The following is a 27,114-nucleotide window of genomic DNA, read 5'->3' as shown; positions in this document are numbered from 1 at the left end:
CAGGAATGAAAGGAAAGGCTTGTGATACCAGAGTGGCACTCAAGAAAAGATAGTCATGAAAAGAGTCAACTGACGGGATTTTCTTTCATGGCTCCATATCAGAAATTGGGATAGAATAATCTTCAGGCAAGGCCTTTCGCTGTGCTCTGCTAAAATTCAAAGAAATCCATGGTAACACCATTACAGAAAAAAATAGAAATGTGGTGATAAGCTGGAAATTCCCTGTTAGTTTGGTGTTTTTACGTTGCACTATTTACACCTGAACCTCCTGAATTTGTACTTGTCAAATGACCATCGGTCATTTAAACAGGTGCAGGTTGAGGAGTGTATGAAACAGATCCTGTGCAAGGTAGAGACATCAGGGCTATTCCGCACAACTGGCAATGTAGCTAAATCTGAGCGCTATTGAAAAGCGCTGCAATCAATAGCAGCAGGTCTTGGTAACGCACACAGCCGTTTCTATTGAAAAAAAGGCTCTCCCACTAGTGCTATTCTCGCAACGCACAAGTTTCTGGTCTCACCGAAATCACAACAAAGGAGGCGATATTTTTCCGCACTTCCCCTTGCCCCTGGCCGTCAATCAAACAGAACAGCGAATTAACTGTTGTGTTTGTGCTTCCCTTTAAAAACTGTTTTTTAAAAACCCGAAAACATTTGTAGCAATGCATATTTGTTCATTCAATGTATCAGAAAGACCTTTTTCGTTGGTGTAGGAGCTGGTGCTTAATCGTTTACAAGCTCTTTTACAATTTTTCGTTTACAAGCTCGTTTACAATTTTTGGACGAAATTGCGGGCAGTGTCAAACAGGGGGCTGTATTGTGCTTGGATACTTTACAGACAATTGCTTGTGGAGGGATTTCAGCCAAAGAAGCATCATTTATTCATTGATCGCAACAGTGGAAGCTCGGGTGCGAGAGATTAGGGAAGGACATGCTTGCTACCACTATATCGAGAATGCGCATGTCTTTTTTGGATGTGTTTTAGGTTGGTCTCAAGAGTCTAGTGGGTTTTTAAGGGCGAAAAGTGCTACAAAGAAGCGATTTTTGCAGGAGTGTTGCAGGAGTGTTGCAGATTGTGTACAACGTTGTGCATAACGTTTAAAAAATAGCATTACACAATAGTAAGACTTCAGCAACATTAACGCTGTGCGGAATGGCTCTCAAAATTGCAGAGGAACTCCCCTGGATGCTCCTCTACATGTCCTCCAATTTATATTGATTTGAAGTTCGGTAAACATTTTCATTGAACAGAGACAAATGGTTCTGGAAATGTATCCATTCACAAATGTATCCATTCACAAACTTCCATGAACTTCCATGAATCAGTGCTGTGGTGAGCCCAAGGTCACCCAGCTGGTTGCATGTGGGGGAGCGTAGATTCAAACCCAGCGCGACAGATTAGAAGTCCGCACTTCTAACCACTATACCAAACTGGAGATGGAAAATCCACCTCAGTCTATTTTGCAAACAGCTAGGATTACCCATCTTTCCTATTAGTAAAAAGGGCCATTCAGACAGGATTCGCAGAGGGTGCTTGTACCTTCCTCGTAGCTTCCGAGAGGTGTTTGGGGCACTCACTGTGGTACAGTCAATGCCCCCATATAAAATAGTCAAGTCCTCAATGACATCTGTGCCCGGCTGGAACCGGACTTGCATTGCAGAATTGGTGATTGACATCGCATTCCTCCTCCGGTCAGCTTGTCGGAATGCGGAAACAAATTCATCCTGGCAAGAGGAGGAGAAATCTGGTCATTTACCCCTCTACAGCTGATCCTTGCTTTCATCCAAATAGCCTAAGAGCCACTTTGCATATGAGGAAATGCTTACCTAGAAGGTGCTGCCAAGGTAAAGTACTGCAACAAATGAAGATTATTACATTTGATAAGCAGAAGCACAGGAAGATCTAAATAAAGAATATTTACAGCCTGAAATGGTGAACAAAATCTTCCTGCACTTTCCAGACTCGCAGGACCCATGCTGGTCTGTCTGGCTGTCTGTCTGTCTGTCTGTCTGTTCTGTGCCCCCAAAAATACACAGTTGCTGGTAAGGGTTGGCCAAAGCCCATAGCCCAGGAGGAACACACCCGCACCACTCCACCCCAACCTCAGTCTGCAAGCCTCTAGTATTGCCGCTCATCTCTAGATTTTAATGATCAACTCTGCAGAGAAAAATGGCTACTTTGGACTCCGGGGACTGGGACCGGTCTGTGGATCAGTCAGTACCGGGCTGCGGCTCGTCCTCCTCCCCGGTTGCTGCCTCAGGGGCTGCCCTGCCACTCTGCTGCCAGCTCACCTTTCGTGCTCTCCAGCGGCCGCCATGGCTGGGGCTCCCCCTTGGTGTGGCACTGCACTGCTGCTGCTGGCAGCACCCCCCCGCGGGCGGCAGAAAGTCAGGGGTGCCGGTGGGAAAGCAAGTGGAGCAGGGGCTCAGGTGGCGGCAATGTCCCTCGGCAAAACACTATCCCCCCCCCCGGCCTGAGTAAAATTGTCAAACGTTTACCGGTCCCCATTGATAAAAAGGTTGGGGACCACTGCTCTAAGGTATTGTACCATTTTAAGGCCCTCATCCAAACCTCCAGGAACATTTCCAAAGCAGGGGTAGCCAACCTCCAGGTGGGGCCTGGAGAGCTCCTGGAATTACAGCTCATCTCAGCTCCCCAGGCAGAAAGGGCTGCTTTGGAGGTTGGACAGGGTTGTTGTGCAGATGAAACAGGAGGCAAAAGAACTTCTGCAACAGCTTCCAGTTTCATCCGCACAACAATCCTGTGGGGTAGGCTTCAAATCTATGGAGATTCATGGAGAAGAAATATACATGGCTTGGCTGCATCTTCCCTGAAGCAGTGATGCCGGCCACATCAGTATTTTAAGTGAGAAGGGGCTTTTCTGTGGGGAGGAAAAGGTTTGGGTGTGAGGCAAAGCAACACTAATTCCTCCTCTCATGGGTTAATATGCATTGTGTCTCACTGGTTCCCTCTTGCAGGCGTCCTTAACTGGGCTCTCACGGCCCAAGGAACAGGCTAATCGTCTCTTACTTAAGAATCTGTGGGTCTCAGGAAGGGAAGGGAGGGTGAATAAGAGTGATGAGGTAATATTCTAGAGAATTCTGCTGGAACGTTCTCACTGGTCCATTGTCGTCACCTGCTTCGGGCAGTCCAGAAACCATAATTGGCCTAAGAATTTGGAGACCTGTGAACTGCTGCCTGCAGGTAGGATTGAGCTGTTCACTGGCTAGGCAGTAAATTAGCTTTTATTATTTTCTGGGCTATTTGATTTTAGAGAATTGTGTTGGTTGCTAATGTATACTGATAAATTCATATTTCTAAATTTCTAATGGCAGGTGTATTCCTTAGATCATGCTTCCTCAACTATGGTTGCTCAAATGGGTGGGAGCTAATTAATTTAAATTTAAAAAAATGTTAAACATTTAACAGGTGATATAACCATATATGGTCATGTCGACCCCCCCTCCCAAAATGGCCAATGAGAGCCTGGAGGCGGTGGGAAGGGGAAGGGCCCCAGGTGGACGTATACACAGTTATCCTACCCAACTATATTCTGTATCATGTGGGGGAGTGCAGAATCGAACTCGGCATGCCAGATTAGAACTCCGCACTCCTAACCACTACACCAAACTATACACAGTTATCCTACCCAACCATCTTCTGTATCATTGTGCCACTTCTGGGGTTTCTTGAAGCCTGAGGAATATTTCAGCTGTTTCTTAATGGTAAGAATGTTGAGAAAGGCTACCTTAGATGGGCAAATGCTGCATTCTCTGACATGCTGATATTTAATGTCTGCAGAAACTGATTTTTTATTGGCAGTTTGATCCAGGAATTCTTGCTAGACAAAAGGTACCAAAATGGAACACTCACTTTCTTTGAAAACGGTATAAAAACGGAGACGATGACCTCCGAGGGCAAAAGGTCTGCCTCTGGCACTCGTGCAAGGAATTCGCCGTTCAGGTGAATCTGTCTCCTCCCACCTGCCAGAGAAAAGTGTAGCCCTTACAGATGGTCCTCTTTGCAGACATGCAGTTTACACAGCCCATGAAAATTTTAAAAGATATCAGATCGTACGCCTGCAGCAGGATGAGCTTTTCAAAGATCGCATTGCAGTGTATCCAGAAATGGAATCATCCATAGAATCATAGAGTTGGGAGGGCTCTCCAGGGTCATTTAGTCCAAACCTCTTGCACAGTGCAGGAACTCACAACTACCTGCCCACCCACTCACCATCTGCCTAAGTTCATAAAATGAGCATTTATGCCAGATGACTATCTGGCCTCTGCTTAAAAACTTCCAACCAAACTCACCACCTCCTGAGGAGGGGCCTGTTCCACTGAGGAATCGCTCTGTCAGGAACTTCTTCTGAAGGTTTACCCGAAAATTGTTATAAATTAATTTTAACCCATTGGTTTTGGTCCAGCCCTCTGGGGCAACAGAAAACAACTCTGTTCCATCTTCTATGTTATAGCCTCAGAAGTATTTGAAGATGGTTATCATACCACCTTTTAGTCGTCTTCTCTCCAGGATAAACGGACCAAGCTCCCTCAAACTTTCCTCATACAACTTGGCCTCCAAACCCCTCACCATCTTTGTAGCCCTCCTCTAGACACACTATTCAAGAAGATAACACCAATATGCCCTTAGACTGATGCAGCCCCCCCATGCCCCAATGTCCAGGCATGGTGTGTCACTCCAGCAAGGTGATCCACCTGAATCATGGTATGGCGAGGATTCCAAGATAAAACCATGTTTTCCTTACACAGACATGCTAAATTTGGAGGGGGGATTTAGCCTTCAATTTGGGGGGGGGGAGGGTTCTTTATGCTTTTCTGAAAACCTGGGTGTTCCCCTAGCACTGCAGAATCCTTATGGCACATGTAGATAGTCTTGTTGTGTTAATCCACACTTGATTATTACATATATAGTTTCTGCACATCATTTTGTACTCAAATCAGCATTTATTAACAGACTGTAAGTTCTTTTACCTGTTGACGCCAGATTGAGGATAGCTTTCCCAGCTGCCAGAACGGGGTTCAAATCCCAAGGTGACCCTCTGCTTACAATGTGACCTCCTATGGACTGGGAAACAATGACACTGTTGCTGTTAGATCAAGTTGGGTAGCAATGTTAGTCTGCAGAAGTAGAACAGAGCACCTGAAAGACTAACAACGCTTGCGCAAGCGCTTTCATGAGTCCTTGCTCACTTCTTCAGTAGGAAAGTACAAGAGTCTTTTGACCTGATCCAACATGACTTCTCTTATGCTCTTATGTTCAGATTAAAATAAATAAATGAAATTAACTGATCAGTGGTTCCCAACTACTAGGTTAGATACATATACATATACATATACATATACATATACATATACATATACATATACATATACATATACATATACATATACATATACATATACATATACATATACATATACATATACATATACATATACATATTAATTCATATTATTAAGTGGTGGTTTGCACTGATTACCCCTTTCTGCTTCAGATTTCACTGATGATATTCCTCAGGGTCTCCTATCACCCCAGGAGTAACATTTCATGGAGATGAGTACACAGCAGTGAGAGGGAGAAGGCAAGAATGTCCCCAACTACTCTGGACAGTTTAATCTGGGCCCAACCAACTTTCATATAACTTCTTGATTTAGCTGGCTTGCCATGTTTGTGAATCAAGGGGCTATTATGCATGTACCAGTTTTCTCTGCACTCAGTTTGCCAACCCTTTTAAATAGTCCTTTAAAAAAAAACATTTTAAAAACATTCCCATTTATGCATGTCCTCTGAGACCGTGTTGTTTTTTCAGCACCAATTATGCATTTGAAACTTCCTCTATTGTGCTGCAATATCACCAGACCACAATTCTGGCACATGCTGGTGGCAGGGCCTCATGGAAATTGTAGTTCATGGACATGAAGACATTAGAACAAGAAATTTCCATGAGGACACACTGCCTTTTGAGTGCCAAAAGGGTATACTCCCCCCTCTGAGGTATACTGTTACTTGTAGAGAGTGAGCAGGATAGACCACAGCACACTTAAAGCCCCTACCATACCATACCCTCCCTCTCTGGCAGCAAAAAAAAAAAAACCCTCTCTGGGATTTTAGTTGGGGGCATTAGTTAGTTGGTTGATAATGGTTTTGATTTCTGTATGAAGTTTTGTACTGCTGTTACCCACCCTGTACAACATGGAAGGGCGGGCTAAAAAAAAAAACTATTATTATATTTCATGTGACAGTCGCCTCTCCTGTATATGTTGAAGGAGATGAGGGAAAACAAATCAGACCATGGTAGGGACAATCAAAGTGGGATCCTCAGAGACAATTGGCCCTAGTTAGATGAAGGGGTCTCTCAAATTATGAACTACATTCAAAACAGACCTTCTCCAAAAGGCTGTCTCATCAATGCTGTCTTGGCAGAAAGAGACATGAGGTAATCTATATTTTGTGAACAGGAGTAGTCTAGAAGACCTACAGCCAGATTCCTGATCTGTTCTCCCGCCAATGTTCTCAGCTGCTTTAACAGAGTGCAGTAAATCTTCGTCTTCTCTGTAGGAAGTTCTGGGACAATGTTTAACAGGATGTCCCTCAGCTGGGCCAAATGGGTTGCAGCACCAATCACAATCCCTGGAATGAAATAACAAAGGCAAAAAATAAGTTTGGAAGGAGCCGTGCCCACTCTGCCTTTTTACTCTGCCTTTATCCACAGAGTTCTTCCATCCCACCCTCCCCAATCTAGCGTCCATTATATTCTTGAATGCAACGGGCTTGGTCCCTAGTTACTATATAAATTATCTGCTAATTGAAAACAAACAAAATAAAATAATATATGTGTACTCATTTCATAACTAATGTTCCATTGGCTTCAATTTGACATAATAATCCCTAATCAGTACTGGATTGGTGGTACTTGAGCTCCTAAGGTAAATATTATTGCTTGTTCTTTCATACGTGTCGGGCAGAAATACATTAAAGTATCAGTTTAATTAGTTCTTCAGTCAGCCGAAAATCCAGATCCCATATATTTGCCCCAGTGGCTTCTTACATATATTTGAGACTTACCATTTTGTACTCGGTGGATGACATGCAGCTCTGGAACCCTAGCAGGATGAAGGATGACTGGGTACCAAACACCCAGTTTTTTCACATCAATTCCTAAAGAGATGAAATTGGATTATTAAAAGATAAGAATGGTATTGAACAAAATGGTAGCAGAACCTCAGTCGAATGCCTGGTGGATGGATCAGGTCTTGGTCACATGTTCTAGAACAGTACTACAGGTTTCCAGAACTTTTAGCAGGACTGGGTATATTTTGATTGTCTGTAAATCTGTCAATTAATGACATCTGATATCTGCTGCTCCATCTACTTTATTCCTCAAGTTGCAGATGGAGAATCAAATTCTGAATGCTCTGTAGGTTGAAAATTGGTATCATGGGGAGAAGAATGGGATAGCATTTCTCCTTGATGTCTTTGTTTAGTAGTAGTAAGGATTTTTTTTTGTACACACAATGAGTGGTGAATGGGAGCCATATGAGACAACTTTATAAAAAGGAATCCATCAAGTTGTGCAGGCTCTCTGCTGAGGCATCACTGGTCACCTACCTATACTTGTGTTCCCTACAACAAGAGGGGCCTTTGGAAACTTGGCTTTCAGGTCCAGAAGTTCCCGGAGGGTGACAGGAGAAATCCATGTTGTCCTTTCTCCATTGAAAACCAGAGTTCTTCGTTTGATCTGTTCAGCTATCCTCTGTAAGGAAACACATCCTTGTCTGACACTTTTCCCAACTGAAAACCATTCTGTTTAACAAGTAGTCTCTTGCTCAGATTACAGATTGCACATCAAAACAATAAGATACCATGGCATATCTTTTAAACCAATCCATAGTTTTTCATGATCCACATGGACAAAATCTTTACTGTTACCTTTGTTCTTATCGTGATCTAGCAGAGAAAGCTTAATTCCATCCGTGAAGAAATGCCTTTTTTTCCTTTGGAGGTTAGAAATGAGCAATACCTGCACTCTGAGTTTTAAAAGTTTTTTCCCCTCTGGGAAGAGAACAGGCAGGATGGGGGAGATTTCTTTCCTTTTACACAAATGCTAATAGATCTAGCAGGAGAGCTAATGGGTGGGTTAGGCTCTCCCCTTCTTCAAGCAAGTAACAAAGATTTAGAGGTAGTAAATACTAGAAAGATTTCAGGAAGGAATTCCTGGAAACTTCAAGAAAAACTTCCCTGAGCCAGCCAGAGCTGGTCAACAAATGGAGAAGCAGATATGATAAAACCTTCTGGCAACAAGGCGGTGATTTATTTGGTGCTGAGTACATCCGACACATAGACCCATACTGTCTCAGACATGCTATTTTATTAAGAGCACGGGGGTGGGGAAGCAGTCAGTTGGTAGGTGGCACTGGGTAGCAGGAAACGTAGAGGCAAGACCTCAGAACTTGGCAGGGAAGCTGGGCTCTTAAGCAGGCAATTCTGAACAAAGGTCAGGTGGTGACAGCATGAAATAGAAGCCTCTCCAGATGTTGGGAACACCTTGTTGTGGGCAGGAAGTCTGCAGGCAGGAACAGGCCCATTCTGCCACGCCATCTAAGACGGGCAAATCTGGACTGAAATTCTATATACCTATTAAAAATCATTCTTGACAAGCCCAGATAAAAGGATTATTTCCTACCATGAGTTCAGGTGGAAATATATAATCCTGGGTTGGGTCCCTGGGCTTGAAGTCCTCTGGTTGGCAGAGACCTGAACACATCTAATGAGAAAGAAATTAAAGTCCAGAATTAGCATACATGGTTAATGGGAAAAAATGATTAATATTTCAAGACTGTGTGTGTGGGTCTCTTGCCGTACATCACCCGACTCATCCTTTTGTCTCAGTGGGAAGAAAGGTCAATGGAAAACACATTGTGCAGATAATGCAAGTGATGTTTTAATACTTGAATGCAATATGTCCAGCCAACTACTGAATATATTGGATCACGTTTTCTTGCTCATATCTTAAAACCGTATCACCCGTCCTACATTTTTAAAAAAATGGTAACCAAAACTTGCCTATTCAAATATTTTTCAGCCGAGATTAAAATCAGCCAAGATTAAAATGAGAAGAAATGAATATTTGGGCAGGTTTCTACTAGGGTGTGGTGAATCTATTTTACATAGTGTCTTCAAAATAAAACACACAATTTAATTAAACCAATCATTTCCACAATTCCTCAAGCAATTAACAGCTTACGAAGCCTAAAAATACTCTCTCTGTCAGAACATGCCTTATTAGAAAACTTTGCAAACTGGCTCTGCTCAATTGTTACAGTACAGTGGCTGGATCCATACTCATTACAGGTTAGAGCTCATCTATCAAACAAAGGAGAAGTGGGAAACAAACTCAACCCAAAATATACTGAGAACACCTCAAGGACTTTCAAGGCAAGCAATTAAGCAGTGGTGGTTTGTCACGACTTTCCTCTGCAGAGTCTTCCTTGGTGGTTTCCCATCCACGTACTGACTCTGCTTAGCTTCCAAGATCTCATGAGATTGGCCTATACTGCACCATTCCACATGCCCCACAGAAGATTACAGATGCTGATTTATGAAAAAATATGGAAATCAGGAGGCCACAGCTTACCCGATCTCCTCTTTTAGGCTCTGGAGCCAAATCTTCTTCTCTTCCTTCCTCCTTCTCACCTTCTTGATCCAAGCAACACTTTCCACTCCCTGCTAAGGGACAGACCTTCTGCAGAAAACATAAAAAAAAACATAATATGATGGTTACAAATTTCAGGGAATGTACGGTGTGATTTACAGTGCAGTCCTAAATAAAGATACACCATTCTAAACAACTGGGCTTTCCCACATTCTCATTTTTCTTACCTATAAGTTCCTGTTTCTTTCACACCTGTTTTGCTCCCTCTAGTGGTCAATTCAGTATCACACAGGTTTGTGTCCAGCATCTCTCCCTGCAGATTTAAACTGCCCTATTTTTATGCTGGACATAAACAAATCCCATATCAAATTTGCCCCTAGAGGGCACAAAATACTTGTGAGATACACACTCTCACAGGAACAGGAACTTACAAGGGAGGAAAATGAGAGTATAGAAAATCCTTCAGTGGACTTAGAAGGGTATAATTTTGCTGAGGACTGTTAAAGAGCATGTTTGGATATTCTCTCTTGCTCATTATGAATTCTTGTACACGTTTTTCTATTTAAAATATTTAAAAAATTATTGCAAAGTGAAACAAATTCAGACAATATAACAAGGAAAGATTAGTATAATTCTGAAATAATGGATGGTTCCTTGAATTGTCCAACATCTTATCCTGAGTAAAGAAATTCAGGCAATAATATCCCATTTCATAACCATCAATGTGCTTATTTTCTGTTCCTGCTGTAAGACCTGGCATCTCTTAAATCTCACCAAGGCCTTTAGCTTGGGTTGCCAGATCTGCTTTGCGAAACTCATTTAGATTTGAGGGTGGAGCCTGGGGAAAACATGGACGCAAGCAGGATACAACACCATAGAGTCCACCCTGCAAAGCAATAATTTTTTCCATGAAAATTGATCTCTGTGGTTTGGAGATGAGACAGAGTTCTAAGGGATTCCTTCCTTCTAACAGCGAGGAGACCAATGCAGATCATTTTGCAGAGAAATGATCTCCATACTTTCTATCTCAGTGGTTCTCAACCGTCCTAATGCCGCAACCCTTTAATATAGTTCCTTGTGTTGTGGTGACTCCCAACCATAAAATTATGCAAGTGTTCTTTCACAGAAATTCAAATGACACTGACCAATGGCATGAAGATCCATTGTTCATGATTGTATATAAATTGTTTCCCCCCCCCAGGGTTTCTCAGTTCAGTTCTGCCTCTTGTCCCATCATGCTGATCTCGCTCTTTTCTGCTGCTCCAGACAGACAAATGTTCTATCTTGATCTGCCCCACAAAGCTATTGTGTGGATGGTGCCCCCCGGCCAAGTTGATTGCCATGCCGTGACCTCTGTGAAAGGGTCATTAGACCCCCCAAAAGGTCCTGACCCCCAGGTTGAGAACCACTATCTTTCTGTTCTTCAACTATATAGCACTTCAATGATAGGTACAAAAATAATGTAATAAATATTTATTGTATTTATTTTTAATCTATATCCCGGCTTAGGGCAGCTTCCAACATTATCATAAAAACATGGACAATAAAAACATTATAAACAATTGTTCAGATTTTTAAAATCCTCTAAACCAATACATCATGCCATTGTATGGGCAGACTAGATCAATAAAAGCATCTTGGTTTTTCAGGGTTATCCAATAACATCCTGTAGACTCAGACAGAACAAAACAAATACATATCCCTATCAATGGGGGCTCAGGTCACAAAAGTAGCCCAGACGGTATTTCTTCCATCTGTGCCAGGCTCGGCTACTAGCACCCTACCTGTCCTCAGAACACTTGGCCACAGCGATCCATGCAATGGTCACTTCAAGATTAGACTTCTGCAACTTGGTCTACGCAGGCCTGCCATTGTCTTTGATCTGGAAATTGCAGCTGGTGCAAAACGCGGCTGTGAGGGTCCTTACTAGGTCATCTTGGAGGGCCCATATCCAACTGGTGCTGTGACAGCTGCACTGATTACTGGTCTGGTTCCAGATCAAGTTTTGGTTTTGACTAAGGCTATACATGCCTTGGGTCCTAGCTATCTGACGGACGGCTTATCTGCTGATGCCCCCCACAGGACTCTTTGTTTTGTGGGTATGAATCTGCTGGTTGTCGTGGGCCCCTGAGACATCCACCTGGCCTCAACCAAGGCCAGTGCTTTTTCAGCCCTGGCCCCAACCTGGAATGAGTTCCCAGTAAAGCTAAGGACCCTGATGGAACTCTCTGGGTTCCATAGTGCCTGTAAGATGTAATTCTTCCTTCAGGCCTTTGGTTGAGGCCAGGGCCAGGGAATCAGAGTTGCCATTTGCAGATCTCACCCTGCTTTCTAAGACCAGCCTCCCAGCTCCAGGTATGTTGGATATCAGCAGAGACCCAGGAGCCGACCGATGAGGCTGAGTGTTAAAGAGTTTTTTAAGAGGTTGGAGACTCAAATTATGACATCATCTTTCTATTTGTTGGATGGGGATCTTAGGGGTATTTATATTGTAATATTGTGATTTTACTATTTTATTGTAAACTGCCACGAGACGGTTCTCTACAGAGTGGCAGTATATAAATTTGGATGGGTGGATGGATGGATGGATGGATAGATGGATGGATAGAACTGAGATTTTCGGCGATATGGTGGCAGCCAGAGCAATGACTTGTGCCGTTCTCTAAGAATGTGGATCCCTGGCCCCAGAGAAGCACGTTGGACCTCAACAAGGGCCAGAGCCTTCTCAGGCCTGGCCCCCACCTGGTGGAACGAGCTTCCTGAAGAGATCAGAGCCCTGCCCGAACTTCCACTGTTCCGCAGGGCCTGCAAGAGGGAGCTCTTCCACCAGGCATTGGTTTGAGGCCGACTGACTCAGAACACCTGCTGGTCCCCCCAGATGCCTGCCCATGACTCTCCCAGAGTTACTGTTATTATATTATAATTGTGGTTTTTTAATCTTTTGATGTTTTTTTAAGTTGGTTTGATGTTATAGTCTGCATAATGTTTCATGTAAGTTATAATGTTCTGTGTAAACCGCCCAGAGCTGCAAAGAAATGGGCGGTATAGAAATCTAAATAAATAAATAAATAAATAAATAAAATCATGTATCAGGTTCATGCCTATTTCGGCCTAGTATGCTTGTATTTGGATTTGTTCCAGGGACAGTCTAATTGTAACTTTTCTTGGAGGACAGATTTATTGCTTTATAGCTCACAGCTATAAACAATTAGCAATGCAGTATTAATGATTAACAATGTAATAACACATTTAAGGTTGGAAACAGCCAGGGTCAACAGAAAGGTTAAAGATGAGTCTTCACTAACTTTGTTAGCATCATCGTCGTCATTATTATTATTATTATTATTATTATTATTATTATTATTATTATTATTATTATTTGGATGTATTACCCACCATACTTGGCTAAGGAAGGTTAAAGTGCTATACAAGGAATTTTTAAAGAGAAAGATTTAAACCACAACTGCTACAAAAACCTGTATAAAGTTGATGAAAGAAGGGGAGAATTACGGTGGGATCTTATTATACCATTCTGTTTTTATGGTTTTATTTTGTAACCAGCTGAGAGCCAGCCTGCCCAAGAGCGGTGAGTAATAAATCGAAATAAAAAATAAACTCCAGTACTAAGAGCCACAAGTATACATATGCTACTGAAACAGCCAATTATTTTCTTTCCCTTGCTTTGGACTTGGGGGTAGAAGTGACAACTGGTGGAGTACTAGGTTGCAACAGCCTCCTTGCAAGGTAGTGGCAGAGGGAGCTGCAAACCCAAAGGATGGTGACTGTTTTGATCTGATTGCAAGAACAGTGGAGTACATTTTTAGGGGCATTATAGGAACTGACTCTCAACTGGAATATCCTGCTTCAGCTGTTTTTTTTTTAAAGAGCAATAGCTACAAGCTGCTATACAACTGGAAAACATCCCAAAGATCTGGCCAGGTGGTTGCACCCAAATGAGATAGTAAGTCTATACTCCAGGAATCCACTCGGTTTTACGGCCAGATAAGATCTGTTCGACAATTTGCAGCAATAAGGATCAGACATCAAGCTGGGACAACTTCCACCTTGTTAAAAGACATCACTGTGAGCTCCTTAAGATAAATAAATCTTTACTTGATTTGGTGACAATTGAACCACTTAACCATCCAAACCAGATCAAAAAGATCCTGCTCACTTTTATCTCTCCCAGAATCTCATTGCTAAGCCAAAGGAGTTTTGGCTTAGCAAAAGGAGGAGTTTTTCAGCTTGCATTTGGAAGTACAGTTTTAATGGCCTTATGCCCAAAGTATCTAAATAAAGCTGAGCAGCCAAAACAAGCCAGCAGTAGTGGGGTGATGGAGTCAGATCATCCCCAAGTGGACTTGATTAAATGAGATGATATGGTTGGACCACAATGTTCAGCACTTCCAACGACAAACACAATTACAGCATTAGCTCATGGACATCTGAAGAACTACACTGAAGATGAACTCCTGAGCTCCTTTGAGAATATACAAAAGCAACAGGCAATCATAGATACACTGGTCCAGGTGAAATTCAAACTTCAGGTGTCCAAAGAGCCTGAGAGCACCATCCCAAGCTGAACCTGTGGCCATGACATTAACATCACACGGTGGAACCTTTGGTCAATTATTTGGTAGTAAAGTGATTCCTTGACTGTTATATGGAGCTGAAATATAGAGTTGGGGACGACGACGACAAAAACTTGTTTACAAGAAGGATCGGTGCACTTCTGAAGATTCCCTTAGTCGTCAGAGCTTGCTGTTGTCACTAGAATAAGATAAAGTTTGTATCTCAAAGCCACAGTTCCATGCCAGCTTTTCAGTTGGCTGCAATACCACTGTACTAGCAGAATTTGGCTTTTGTGATGAAAGATTTTGGGTTTGCATGTGAAACACTCCCTGGGTAACATACATGATCACATAATCTTGGGGTCATAATCACTTCTACAAATGTCATCCTATTATTGAATTTCCCACTTAAGGTCACTTTTGATAGTATCAATGAACTGATCGATTAGAGGTCCCCCCTTCTTACCGGAGAGAAAGCGCTGAAGCTGTCAATTATAGGCCTGTACCCAGTGCAACGACATAAATTGCCTGGAAGAAAGGATCAGGTGGAGAAAAAGGAAAGAAACAAATATTAAAGGTACATACATCATCTGAGCCAGACTTCATCTCTGGACTGTTCAATCTGTGGACGTTTCTGAAATTTGAATTCATGACCCAAATCTTCTCCTGAAGGTCCAGCTACATATTACAAAGTCTTCACAGTTGTTTAGGAATTTGAGGTATTTGTATCACATGCACAACAGAAATTTTGCGAATCCAGTACGCACACCAGCTCCTTTCTGTTTGCAACCCCAGAACACAGGGCAGGGAAGAACTGAGAAGGTGGCCTGAAAACAAGTCATACTCTTAGCCTCCATTGTTCCTGCCCCAGTCAGCCCCAGCCCTGCCCCTCAAAAGATGTGCCAGACAAGTGTGGGCCAGGTAGGCATGTCCCTTGACATGGTGAACTGCTATCTTTGGACTATGGTAGGCTTGGCTGGCAAGGAGGCTCCTGGGGTTGGGTGACCCCAGCAGGGGGCAACTTCTCGGTCATCAGCCCAGTGGGACTCTTCATAATAGACTTAAAGGTCAATCCAGCCCAACAGATAGAGAAGCCATTGTAGCCAATTCCCCTGTTGTTTTCACATCCTGCAACAGTAACATGATCTCTACTACTTTTATTATTTCCAAAAGCCTTTTTGGAGAAAGCTGGCCTACCATCCAGCGCAGCCATTATCTGCTCCATGGTGGGTTCTGGATGATTCCTTAGCAGAGAATACATCGACATCACCATTCCAGGGGTGCAGAAGCCGCATTGGGAGCCGTGGCATTTCGCCAACCTTTTCTGGAAGAGAAATCAGCTCTGCTCAAAAATCGTCTTCAGACTGGTCATCCAGACAGAAAAGTTATCTTCCGGAAGCAAGCTTAACCCCCACGACATGCTCAATCCTCCCTGTTGTGGCCCTGTGGCCCCACCACCACCACCCCCGTCACATCAGTCCTTTTTGCAGCATGTTCCTTGTGTCCACAGTTTCTTTCCTGGGCTGAATCTGCACGGAGCTTTTATTCCAATCCCAGGCCAATTCAGTACCTGCCGTCTACACTGAATGTGATTTCCATTTTGATTTGGGTGATTTAAATTTACCCTCTGCAACAAGAAGGATTGGTCAAGAGTGAGCATTTCTGTAAATGCTTTATATAATAAATAATAAAATTATATATATAAAAAAGAGTGACCCTACCTTTCCCCCACAATATCCTGGAGTAGATATATCCCTTGATATTTGAAAGATCTGAAAGATCAGCATGACTAAAGGTGCAGCTGTTTGCTTGTCCCAAACAAACTAGCTGAGTCTCCAACGCTGTAGAAAAGCCCTGATTGGCCAGGGCATCAGTTCAAAGCCTTCCTTATTCCCAAGCTGCAAGGTTTCTCTTAAAGGGGAAGCCTAACATCTCTCAGCAGAGGCTCCAGAAGCCCTAACATCTCTTAGTAGAGATTTGCCTCTTGGTTTTTTTCTCCCTCCTCTGCTGTCTCCAATCCTCCCCCCCCTTCAAGAAAAGAAAGAGGCTCCTGCTGCACTTGGCTCCCCCCTTTCTGAGCTTCCCTAATCACATGCAGAACACTTTTCTGTTTCAATGGGGGTGGGCATAGAGGAAGACCCGAGTTCAAATCGATCTAAATTTAACAGGATCCACAATGGAATAAACAAAGTAAGTGCAGCATCAGCCCAGGTCCTGTTCCCATAATTTTATCTCCATCCTTATGAACATCCCAGGGAATGGTCTGAAGGCACATGCCATAGTCACCTAGCGAAGAAGAGCCAGATCTGGATGGATCCAGACTAAACCATAGCCACTTTTGCTGGTAAGTGCAGAATGGGAGGCTTGGTATCTGGGGAGCCCACATGCACACTCTTGAGAAGAAAGGTGAGATGTAATTGAAATAAATATAATACGGTATAAAACGTTACCAGCTAGATTTATGCAGTAGGTGTAAGGCTATTCTGGCTAGATACCGGATGTCACTTCAGAACAAGCATTCGTTCCCTTTAGCTCTCACCTGAATGGGATGAAGTTTGGTTTTCGTGTTCCCCACTCCTTCCACGGTGGTTACTGCAGCACCGTACAACGAACACAATGGAAGCAGACAAGAGTTGGCTGGGAAATGTCTTTGGGACGTTAAGGATGAGGATGATACTTAACTGGGTTGTTGATTCCTTTTTGTCATGCTCAGTACAGCTGTTTGGATGATCTCACAAGCAGCCTAGTACAGGGCAAGCCCTACAGCATCAGAATACAAAAAAAACCCTCCAGGTTCTGCTGGAAAAACCCCAGGACAAAATGCAGTTGTTGTTCCCCCAGAAGAATGTGACAACAGTGAAGCGCTGTAAGAAGGTACTCCTGTCTTTCCCAGTCATAACACTTCCTCTATCCCGTGTGGATCCAGGAAAGGGGACTGGGATCAAGGGGAAAGTCTAAGGAAAGAGTGTCATGCCCTGTCCCTTAGGGCTGCCAGTTCTGGGTTGGGAAATGCCTGAGGATGGCAGGTTTGGGGAGGGGAAGGACTTCAGTTGGGCATAATGCCGTAGAGTCCATCTTTCAAAGCGCTCATTTTTTCCATGTTGCCTGGAAATCAATCTCTACCTACTACCCCTGCTTATATCAAAATGCCAAGTAGGTAGAATGGGAAGCAACATTGATTTTTTTGCTTGAGGTAGTAACTTAGTTAGAATCAATTTCAGAGTTTGTAACATTGGTCTGCAAAAGAACGGCCAAATTGGAACACCATACAGCAAGATTTTGGGGGTATGCACTATGGGATATGGCCTTTGGAGAACCAGTGTGGTATAATGGTAAAGAGCGGCAGACTCTAATCTTGAGAACCGGGTTTGATTCCCCACTCCTCCTCCAAATGCAGCCAGCTGGGTGACTTTGGGTCTGTCACAGTTCTCTCAGAATTCTCTGAGCCTGACTTGTCTCGCAAGGTGCCTCTTGTGAGGAGAAGAAAGGAAGGTGATTGCCAGCTGCTTTGAGACTCCTTTGGTGAGTCAAAAGCAGGGTGTAAAAATCAATTCCAAGGAAGTATCTAATGAAGGGAAATTTGACTCTTGAAAGCACATATCCCCAAATTCTTGCTGATCCTTAAGATGCTACTGGACTTAAATTGAGTCTGAGTCAAACACTTATGGTCATTGCAGCAAAACTTGGCCCTCACAAAGACCCCTTAACTTTTCATTGCCAGTAACATTTCTAACTCCATTTTACTCTCAGACTCTGGCCCCTCCTCATCTCATGTTCCCCTCATCCATAAAGGGGTCAGTGCTGCTGTGCAGGTCAAAGCAAATCAAAAGACAAGACAAGAGCCTCCAATTTTGGTGCAAACCTTTTCTTGCTCTTCTTTGAATTCTCAGCTATGGGTGGACATGAACGGTCAGATGAACTAAAGTTCATCATGAATTTTGGCTTGTTTGTGGTTCATGTTCACATACTTCAGTACCACCATGGACTTCCATGAATTTTGGTGCAGTTAATGGTGGTTAGTGAAGAATAAAAAGCAGTATACCTCTTTCCTGCTTCCTGTGGTTTTTTGCCACTCAGATGTTTAGTTTAAATGGCTCAGATATTTAAACCCTGCTTTCTGCTCCCCACAAAAGAATGTGGGGAGCAGAAAGCAGGATTTTAAACTTAAATGGCTCACAAACCAATATGAATCAATATGAAACCCAGTTCATATGGGTTCATCGTTTGGTTCATGGCCTAGCCATGGACCACAAACTGAACTGCAAAAATGTGTCTTGTGCCCATTCCTGTTCTCAGCATGCAGAAGAATTGTAATTCCCAGGATTCTTTGCAGATGAGCTATGTCAATTAAAATAGTGAAAACCAACACAATCCCAGCATTTTTATTTCCCTTGTTTAAAAGGATACCGTATCTTCTTAGAGTCTGGGTTGTACGTGGAGACCATGACAGTGCAGGCTCCACAGCCTCCGATTCCACAGCCATACTTGGTTCCTGTGAGACGGACTGATTATGCATGACACCGTTAAGGAAAACAAAGCCACTCATAGAAAAATAGAATCATAGAGTTGGAAGGCACCTCCAGGGTCATCTAGTCCAGTCTCTGCTCTGATGCCAGCATTCCCACCCCTCCAGAGCATTGTGTGCATTACTGGAAGTTTGATTTTTAGTTTCCAAGCTAGAAAAATGGTGTGGGTGGGTAGATTGACAAAGAACCATACTGGAAAACAAGCAGTTGGCCTATATATACATTCCTGGGGCGCTCTCAACATGACTGCACTGTGCACTATTCTCCCTTGCTGCACAGATTTGGAAGGCATGGGTGATGTTTCTTCCAACAGGAAATAGGAGACTACCACAGAGATACCTGCATAGGGGCTTCTGGTAGGGTTGCCATCCTCCAAGTAGGGCTTGAAGTTCTCCTGGCATCCCCATATTGAAGAGCCGAAGGCCGATATACATGATATATTATTCAATAGAGGTTGAATTTATCCAATTTAACGATTTGGATATTCATGACATTTACATTCAAAGGACAACCATTGAGGAAAATTTACATTTGAAAATGGGACATATCTAGAAATCGATCTGGTTGGATCCTATACAAGAATAAACAAACAAATAATGAACAAATAACGAAACAAATAACAAATAAACAAATAACGAAGAACCCTTTACTTAATTTATTCTCTAATAATTTTAGTAACATTTATAGTAGCCATGGGAAAGGTTTTTTCTTTTTCTTTGTATTCACTACAAACCCTCCCACTTGTCTGTATTTGCTTGGTCTCAACCAGGGCCAGGGCCTTTCTGGTGGTCGAATGATCTAAGGGCCCTACAGGAGCTTTCATGGTTTTGCAGGGCCTGCAAGATGCAGCTCTTCTGCCAGGTCTTTGAGGCTGGGGTGCAGAAGATCGAGGGGAACCTCTACATATAAGAACTGTATACAAGATCAACAGATTTAAGATCTATCTGTATTGGACATAGTCGGCACCCTATGTCCTGAGGCATTGAGGGGCAGGGGGTTGAGTGAGAGGGAGGGTGCATATGGAAGGGATTCATTTCTCGCTGCCAGCGTAGGTTGTTTACTGTTTTTAACGCTTTAATGGATGTGGGGGTTTACTTTTTTGTAACCTGCCATGAGACGTTTCCCGAGAGCGGCAGGTAAGAAATCGAATGAATGAATGAATGAATGAATGAATGAATGAATGAATTACTTCAGAAGGTAGATTCTACAGAAACACATCTCTGCTGAGCTCCCAGGTTGACAAAACCCTAGTTGGGACATGTCTCATTCTTAGTGGGTACAACTGGGACAAGTATCTCTGACCAGCCAGAGATGCACTTTTGGGCTTAGGACTCCGTGGTTGCCCAGTCATATGAATTTTGAAACTGGCCCTGCTGAAGTGAACTTCCTTTATATCAAATTTCCCCCCAATGAATTAAAAGTGAGACATTTCACTTTGTTGTTTAGATTATGGGTTTTTATGCAATGTAAAAGGGAAAAAATATCAAAGGATACGGTTCTTTCTCAGGTAATTTACCAATAGTTCCTCAGGATCAGCGCATCGTTCAATTACCTGTGTTAGAAATGAAAGAAATGGATAATGTTAATACACTATAACATACAGGACGATCAAATTACTATAATATAGTAGTTTTTTTTTTCCAGCTCAGGCTTTTCTTTCTCACACAAGTCATACAGACAAACGAGAACAGGCCTAAATCAGGAAATATAGACATAAGTAATTTGTTAGTATTTGGTTCTTTGTTGATTATTCACTTTCTTGTGGCTGCTCTGGAGCACTTGGCTGGTCACTATGGAAAACTAGATAGACCAGTAAGAATAGAAGAATTTGTGGGCCGTAGGCTTAGAATGTATAAAAAGAAGTACTTCTTCATCCAAAGAGTAATTAACATATGGAATTCACTACCACAGGAAGTGCTGGCAGCTTCCAGCTCAGACAGTTTCAAGAGAGATACAGCTGGAGCAGTGGGGGTCATTCCACACAAGTACCAATGTTGCTAAATGTTTGCAGTATGCAGAAACGCTATATTTAATAGTGGAATTTCGTCATTCCGCACACCTTCAATTCTAGCGGAATACTGAAGTCCCAGTAGTGGTCTATTCATTCCTCACAGGAACAAAGGAGGTGATATTTTTCCACGCTTCTTCTCGCATCTGACCACCAATCAAACAGAACAACCAATGAACTGTTGGGTTCGTGCTCCCAAAAAGCCCCTTTCCCTTTAAAAGCTGTTTTTTTTTAAACCCGAAAACACCAGTAGTAACGAATGTTTGTTCATTCAGTATCTCAGAAAGACCCTTTTCACTGTCGTAGGAGCTGGTGCTTAATCATTTACACGCTCTTCAATATGGTATACAGTGGTTCGACCCAATAGGCTTCTTTTATTTTCTTAAGAAAATGGATGGAGTAGCAAATGCTGCTGTACAATAGCTGTGCAGGACTTAAAAAAACAAACAGTGAGTAACTGAACAGGAAATGTGTAATACGGGTGCGGGGTGCAGTGCAATTTAAAGCAACCGTTGCGCAAAATTTGTCCTTATGTATGCTTTAATGACCCTTCTCCACATCAGTGCTGTTAAATTCCCAGGTTGGACAATTTTCTTCCATTCTATGTAGACTTCTGTCACCAAAAGTGTCACAGAACAGAAAAAAGGCACAAGTAAGGTGTGTTTTGGTAGTGTTGCAAGTTAAGTGTCCAAGTGACAATCATGTACCACTGTACAGATCCAAATTTTCATTGAAAAAACACTGGCAAATCTTCCTGGAGGGTTTTCAACTTTGCCCCATCAGTGCTTTTTACAGTAAATTAAAACAAAAATAAACTCAGTTACCCAGCTTCTTCCCCAGGGCTATTCTGCTTGCACAAGGTAGATGTGGGAGGGCAAAGAGAATTTCCCACAAATTACTCACTCTGGAATAAGACCAAAAGACGACTCTGGGAGAAAACCAAAAGATCGCCCAGCGTCCAGTAGCTAAGAGGCAGCCTTGCTCTGGGTAACGATAATCTATGTTTATCTTTGACTGTAGTCAGGAACGTTCTTAACCACTTATTTCCACTTACTAATTACTGTCAAGATGTTTGTACAACAAATTTTGAGTCCAGCAGCACCTTTAAGATCAACCAAATTTTATTCAAGGTATAAACTTTCGTTTGCAGGGACACTTCGTCAGATACCAGGATGTTTGAATTGTTTGAATTGTCTGTTGAGTCGAGACAGATAATGTTGTGGGGAACACAACATTACTGACAACTATCTCAAAATAAAAAGTTAATGAGAGGGGGAGTCATTCTATTCCACTATTTTTTGCTGAATGAAATTCTTCCGGAATATAGCCCTTAGCACACAGGTTTGTTATTAACGGCTTTTACTGCTTGTATAAAACGATCCCCTTCAAGGATCGCTGCCTTGACGTGGCAAAGGGGCTTACGTAGCTCAGTGAAGCTATGAGCTATGCCGTGCAGGGCCACCCAAGACGGACAGGTCATAGCTGAGAGCTCTGACAAAAGGTGATCCACTGGAGAAGGAAATGGCAAACCACTCCAGTATATTTGCCATGAAAACTCTATGGACAGTTCCAAAAGGCAAAATGATATGATGCTGGAAGATGAGCCCCTCAGGTCAGAAGGTGTCCAATATGGTACTGGGGATGAGCAGACGGCTAGTACGAGTAGCAATGGAATGAATGAAGCGACTGGGCCGAAGCCGAAAGGACGCTCAGTTGTGGAAGTAACTGGTGGTGAAAAGACAGTCCGATGCTGTAAATACTTCTATTCCATAGGAACCTGGAACATCAGATCCATGAATCAAGGCAAGCTGGACATGGTCAAACAAGAGATGACAAGACTGAACATCGACATTTTAGGAATCAGTGAACTAAAATGGACAGGAATGGGTGAATTTAATTCAGATGACTATCAGGTATACTACTGTGGGCAAGAATCTCGCAGAAGAAATGGAGTAGCCTTCATAATCAATAAAAGAGTAGGAAAAGCAGTCTTGGGATACAATCTCCAAAATGACAAAATGATCTCAGTTCAAATCCAAGGTAAACCATTCAACATCACAATAATTCAGGTCTATGCCCCAACCACTGCTGCTCAAGAGGATGAAGTTCTATGAAGCCCTACAATACCTTCTAGAAGCAATGGCCAAAAATGATGTGCTTATCATCATGGGGGATTGGAATGCTAAAGTAGGAAGCCAAAAGATTACCGGGATAACAGGCAAGTTTGGCCTTGGAGTACAAATTGAAACAGGTCACAGGCTGGTAGAATTTTCTCAAGAGAATACAATGGTCATAGCAAACACTCTTTTCCAACTCTACACATGGACATCACCAGACGGTCAACACAGAAATTAGATTGACTATGTGATCTGCAGCCAAAGATGGAGAAGCTCTATATATTCAGTAAAAACAAAATCAGGAGCTGATTGTGGTTCAGATCATCAGCTTCTTGTTGCAAAAATTAGGCTTAAATTGAAGAAAGTAGGGAAAAACACTAGGCCACTCAGGTATGAACTAAATCATATTCCCGATGAATATACAGTAGAGGTGTCAAATAGATTTAAGGAATTAGATTTGATAGACAGAGTGCCTGAAGAACTATGGACGGAGGTTCGCAACATTGTACAAGAGGTAGCAACTGAAACCATCCCAAAGAAAAAGAACTGCAAGAAAGCAAAATGGCTCTGAGGAAGCTTTACAAATAGCTGAGGAGAGAAGGGAAGTGAAAGGCAAGGAGAAAGGCAAGAAAGAGAAAGATACACCCAACTGAATGCTGAATTCCAGAGAATAGCTAGAAGAGATAAGAATGCCTTCTTAAATGAACAGTGCAAACAAATAGAAGAAAACAATAGAACAGGTAGGACCAGAGATCTCTTCAAAAAAAATTGGAGATATGAAGAGAACATTTCATGCAAAGATGGGTATGATAAAGGAACAAAATGGTAGGGACCTCACAGAAGCAGAAGAGATTTAAAAAAGGTGGCAAAATTATACAGAAGAACTATACGAGCTTAACATCCCTGATAACAATGATGGGGTAGTCACTGACCTGGAGCCAGACATCCTGGAATATGAAGTCAAATGGGCCTTAGGAAGTCTGAACAACAATAAAGCTAGTGGAGCTGACAGCATTCCAGTTGAACTATTCAAAATCTTAAAAGACGATGCAGTAAAAGTGCTACACTCACTATTGAAGCAAATTTGGAAAACTCAACAGTGGCCACAGGATTGGAAAAGGTCAGTTTACCTTCCAATCCCAAAGAAGGGCAATGCCAAAGAATGTTCAAGCTACCGCACCATTGCACTCATTTCTCATGCTAGCAGTAGTAGTATTCTTTATTACGGTCATAGACCAGCAAAATCAAAACAATTTCACAGTTACATAAATAATATGGCTAAAACACAGTTTTACTCATAAAATAGCATTATGTTAAACACTTAGACTATGAGTCTACTAAAATATAAATTAGAATTAAATGGAAATATAGGAAATTGTTCTAAATGCTCTCAGGGTCTGTTAAGTTTTAGTCAACTTCCACCGCCTTTTCATGGCTGCAGCACAAAACCTGGCGACACTATATGTGATGGAACAATTTGTGTCTGTGAGCAGCAGGGAGATATAAAATTGTCCTAAGCACCCTGGGACTCTATGTAACCATGGTGTGATAAATATGGAACGTATGTCATCATAAAACTGACAATACAAAAGGATATGTTCCAATGTTTCTATTTGACCAGAGCCACAGGGGCATTTCCTTTCACCATATGGAGTTCATGCTAGCAAAGTTATGCTCAAAATCTTACAAGCTGGGCTCCAGCAATATGTGGACCGAGAACTTCCAGAAGTACAGGCAGGATTTCAAAGAGGCAGAGGAACTAGAGATCAAATTGCCAGCATACGCTGGATCATGGAGAAAGCTAGGGAGTTCCAAAAGAACAGCTACTTCTGCTTCATTGACTATGCTAAAGCCTTTGATTGTGTGGAGCCCAACAAAATGTGGCAAGTTCTTAAAGAGATGGGAATACCAGAGCATCTTATTTGTCTCTTGAGAAACGTATATGCAGGTCAAGAAGCAACAGTGAGAACCGGGCCTGAAATCACTGATTGGTTTAAAATTGACAAGGAGTTTGGCAAGGCTGTATACTGTTGCCTTGTCTATTTAACTTGTATGCGGAGCACATCATGAGAAAGGGTTAGATGAGTCACAAATTGGGATCAAGATTGCAGGGAGAAATATCAACAACCTCAGACATACAAATGATACCACTCTAATGGCAGAAAGCGAAGAGGAACTGAAGATCATTTTGATGTGGGTGAAGGAGGAGAATGCAAAAGTTGGCCTGAAACTCAACATCAAGAAAACGAATATCATGGCATCCAGCCCTCTCGGTTCCTGGCAAATAGATGGGGAAGAAATGGAGATAGTGACAGATTTTATTTTCCTGGGCTCCAAGATCACTGCAGATGGGGACTGCAGCAAAGAAATTAAAAGACGCTTGCTCCTGGGGAGGAAAGCTATGGCAAATCTAGACAGCATCCTAAAAAGCAGAGACCACTCTGCCAACGAAAGTGTGTCTAGTCAAGGCTATGGTCTTCCCACTTGCAATGTATGGCTGTGAAAATTGGACCATAAGGAAGACTGAGCGTCAAAGAATTGAGGCTTTTGAACTCTGGTGCTGGAGAAGACTCTTGCAAGTCCCTTGGACTGCAAGGCGAACAAACTGGTCAGTCCTAGAGGAAATCAGCCCTGACTGCTCCTTAGAAGGCCAGATCCTGAAGATGAAACTAAAATACTTTGGCCACCTCATGAGAAGGAAGGACTCCCTGGAGAAGAGCCTAATGCTGGGAATGATGGAGGGCAAAAGAACAAGGGGATGACAGAGAATTAGTTGGCTGGATGGAGTCACTGAAGCAGTTGGTGCAAACTTAAATGGACTCCGGGGAATGGTGGAGGACAGGACGGCCTGGAGGATCATTGTCCATGGGGTCGTGAAGGGTCAGACACAACTTTGCACCTAACAACAACGTAAAACTATGAGTCATAGTGCCAGCATTTGGCAGAGGAAAGGCTGACTTATGTTTGCAAGGCTTACGAATATTTTTGTTATTATACTAGATTCCCTGATCTTGGAAGGTAAATCCAGGGTCACCTAGTCCAACTCCCTGCAGAGTACAGGAAAGTCACAAATCTGGAAAATCAGTGCATACTCCCCCCCTCTCTCCCGGTCTAAGCATTCACAACCGAATATTCATTGATTTCACCAAAGAGGGGGGAAGGAGAAAGAAATACTTGAGCGCCCATGTCAGTTTTGGATTTCATATAGAATCACAGAGTTGGAAAGTACCTCCAGGGTCACCTAGTCCAACCCCCTCCAGAATGCAGGAAATCCACAAGTTCTTGCCCACCACAGTGACCCGACCCACACTTGTCTGGCCCAGATGATGCTCCCCCATGTGTCCTGCTTTTTAAAAAGAAGTTTGGAATTTGATTTGATTACTTTTTCTCCCCTCTTGATCACTTACCAGTTGAAGATGGAAGCAAGGCATTGAGCCGTAATGCTGCCAGTTCCCCTGCAACCAATGTCAGGGGTTCGTGGCTAGCACCAGAATGGAAAACTCCTGAAGATTTGAGGATGGAGCCTGGGGAGGACAGGGACCCCCCATAGAATCCATCTTCCAAAGCATCTAATTTCTCCAAGGAAACTGATCTCTGTAGACAGGAGATGAGCTGCAGATCTAGGAGACTCCCTCCTTAGTTTATAGCAGACTCCTGCATTATTTTAATGGAGTTGTATGTTTATTGATTAGTACATCAGATAAACCATATTTAAAATAGTTTTTTTAAAAAATAATGAATCACGCTAACATTGTTAGATACTCCATTATTATCCATTTTATATTAGACCTGGGTGTTCAAACACGAGGAAGTGTGTGTTGTTGTTGTTTTGCAGAGATATATAACAACACAGGCTTTATTTGCCTGTGAATAATAATAGCTCAATTGCACGACAATCTCAGCTTGTGAAAAACGGCACACAGTCCAATGCCACAGAAGATGTGTTCACATGGAATTGGTTTGAAAATCTGCCTTAAGATTTCCCTTATCCCTACATGACTAGCTGTCCTTATGAAAACTTTGCAGCGATTCTTCCAAACTAAAAAAGGGAAAACAGCAAACCACAAGATAAAATCAGTTAATCCTTACCTTTCTGCCGTTCACAAAAAAGATGAGCTCATCTGAAGGTCGGGAACCAGCCATTCTGTTACAAAAAAAGACCAACTGGAAAGCTGTCCAAAAAGCTCTCAAACACCAGCGAGTAAAGTCTGTTCCCAG

At 42.6% G+C, this 27,114-nt stretch overlaps 1 protein-coding gene across 1 annotated transcript in view; it reads right to left on the bottom strand.

Moving 5' to 3' along the window:
* LOC143828623 (aldehyde oxidase 3-like) overlaps positions 1 to 27,114 on the bottom strand; it is a 69,407-nt gene extending 42,293 nt beyond the window's left edge. Inside the window, exons 1-14 of the mRNA XM_077318910.1 lie at positions 26,986 to 27,114; positions 20,266 to 20,323; positions 18,653 to 18,749; positions 16,785 to 16,893; positions 15,443 to 15,569; positions 14,712 to 14,773; positions 9,657 to 9,764; positions 8,706 to 8,786; positions 7,631 to 7,775; positions 7,088 to 7,180; positions 6,501 to 6,652; positions 4,993 to 5,086; positions 3,875 to 3,984; positions 1,541 to 1,725 (exon numbers count right to left, since the gene is read on the bottom strand). Coding sequence (XP_077175025.1) covers positions 1,541 to 1,725; positions 3,875 to 3,984; positions 4,993 to 5,086; positions 6,501 to 6,652; positions 7,088 to 7,180; positions 7,631 to 7,775; positions 8,706 to 8,786; positions 9,657 to 9,764; positions 14,712 to 14,773; positions 15,443 to 15,569; positions 16,785 to 16,893; positions 18,653 to 18,749; positions 20,266 to 20,323; positions 26,986 to 27,039 — 1,475 coding nt within the window. The 5' untranslated portion in view covers positions 27,040 to 27,114. The remainder of the gene's footprint in view (positions 1 to 1,540; positions 1,726 to 3,874; positions 3,985 to 4,992; positions 5,087 to 6,500; positions 6,653 to 7,087; positions 7,181 to 7,630; positions 7,776 to 8,705; positions 8,787 to 9,656; positions 9,765 to 14,711; positions 14,774 to 15,442; positions 15,570 to 16,784; positions 16,894 to 18,652; positions 18,750 to 20,265; positions 20,324 to 26,985) is intronic.

Source organism: Paroedura picta, chromosome 2, assembly GCF_049243985.1.
Source record: "Paroedura picta isolate Pp20150507F chromosome 2, Ppicta_v3.0, whole genome shotgun sequence".
NCBI classification, from domain to species: Eukaryota; Metazoa; Chordata; class Lepidosauria; order Squamata; family Gekkonidae; genus Paroedura; species Paroedura picta.
This window is presented reverse-complemented; position numbering and strand designations above follow the sequence as displayed.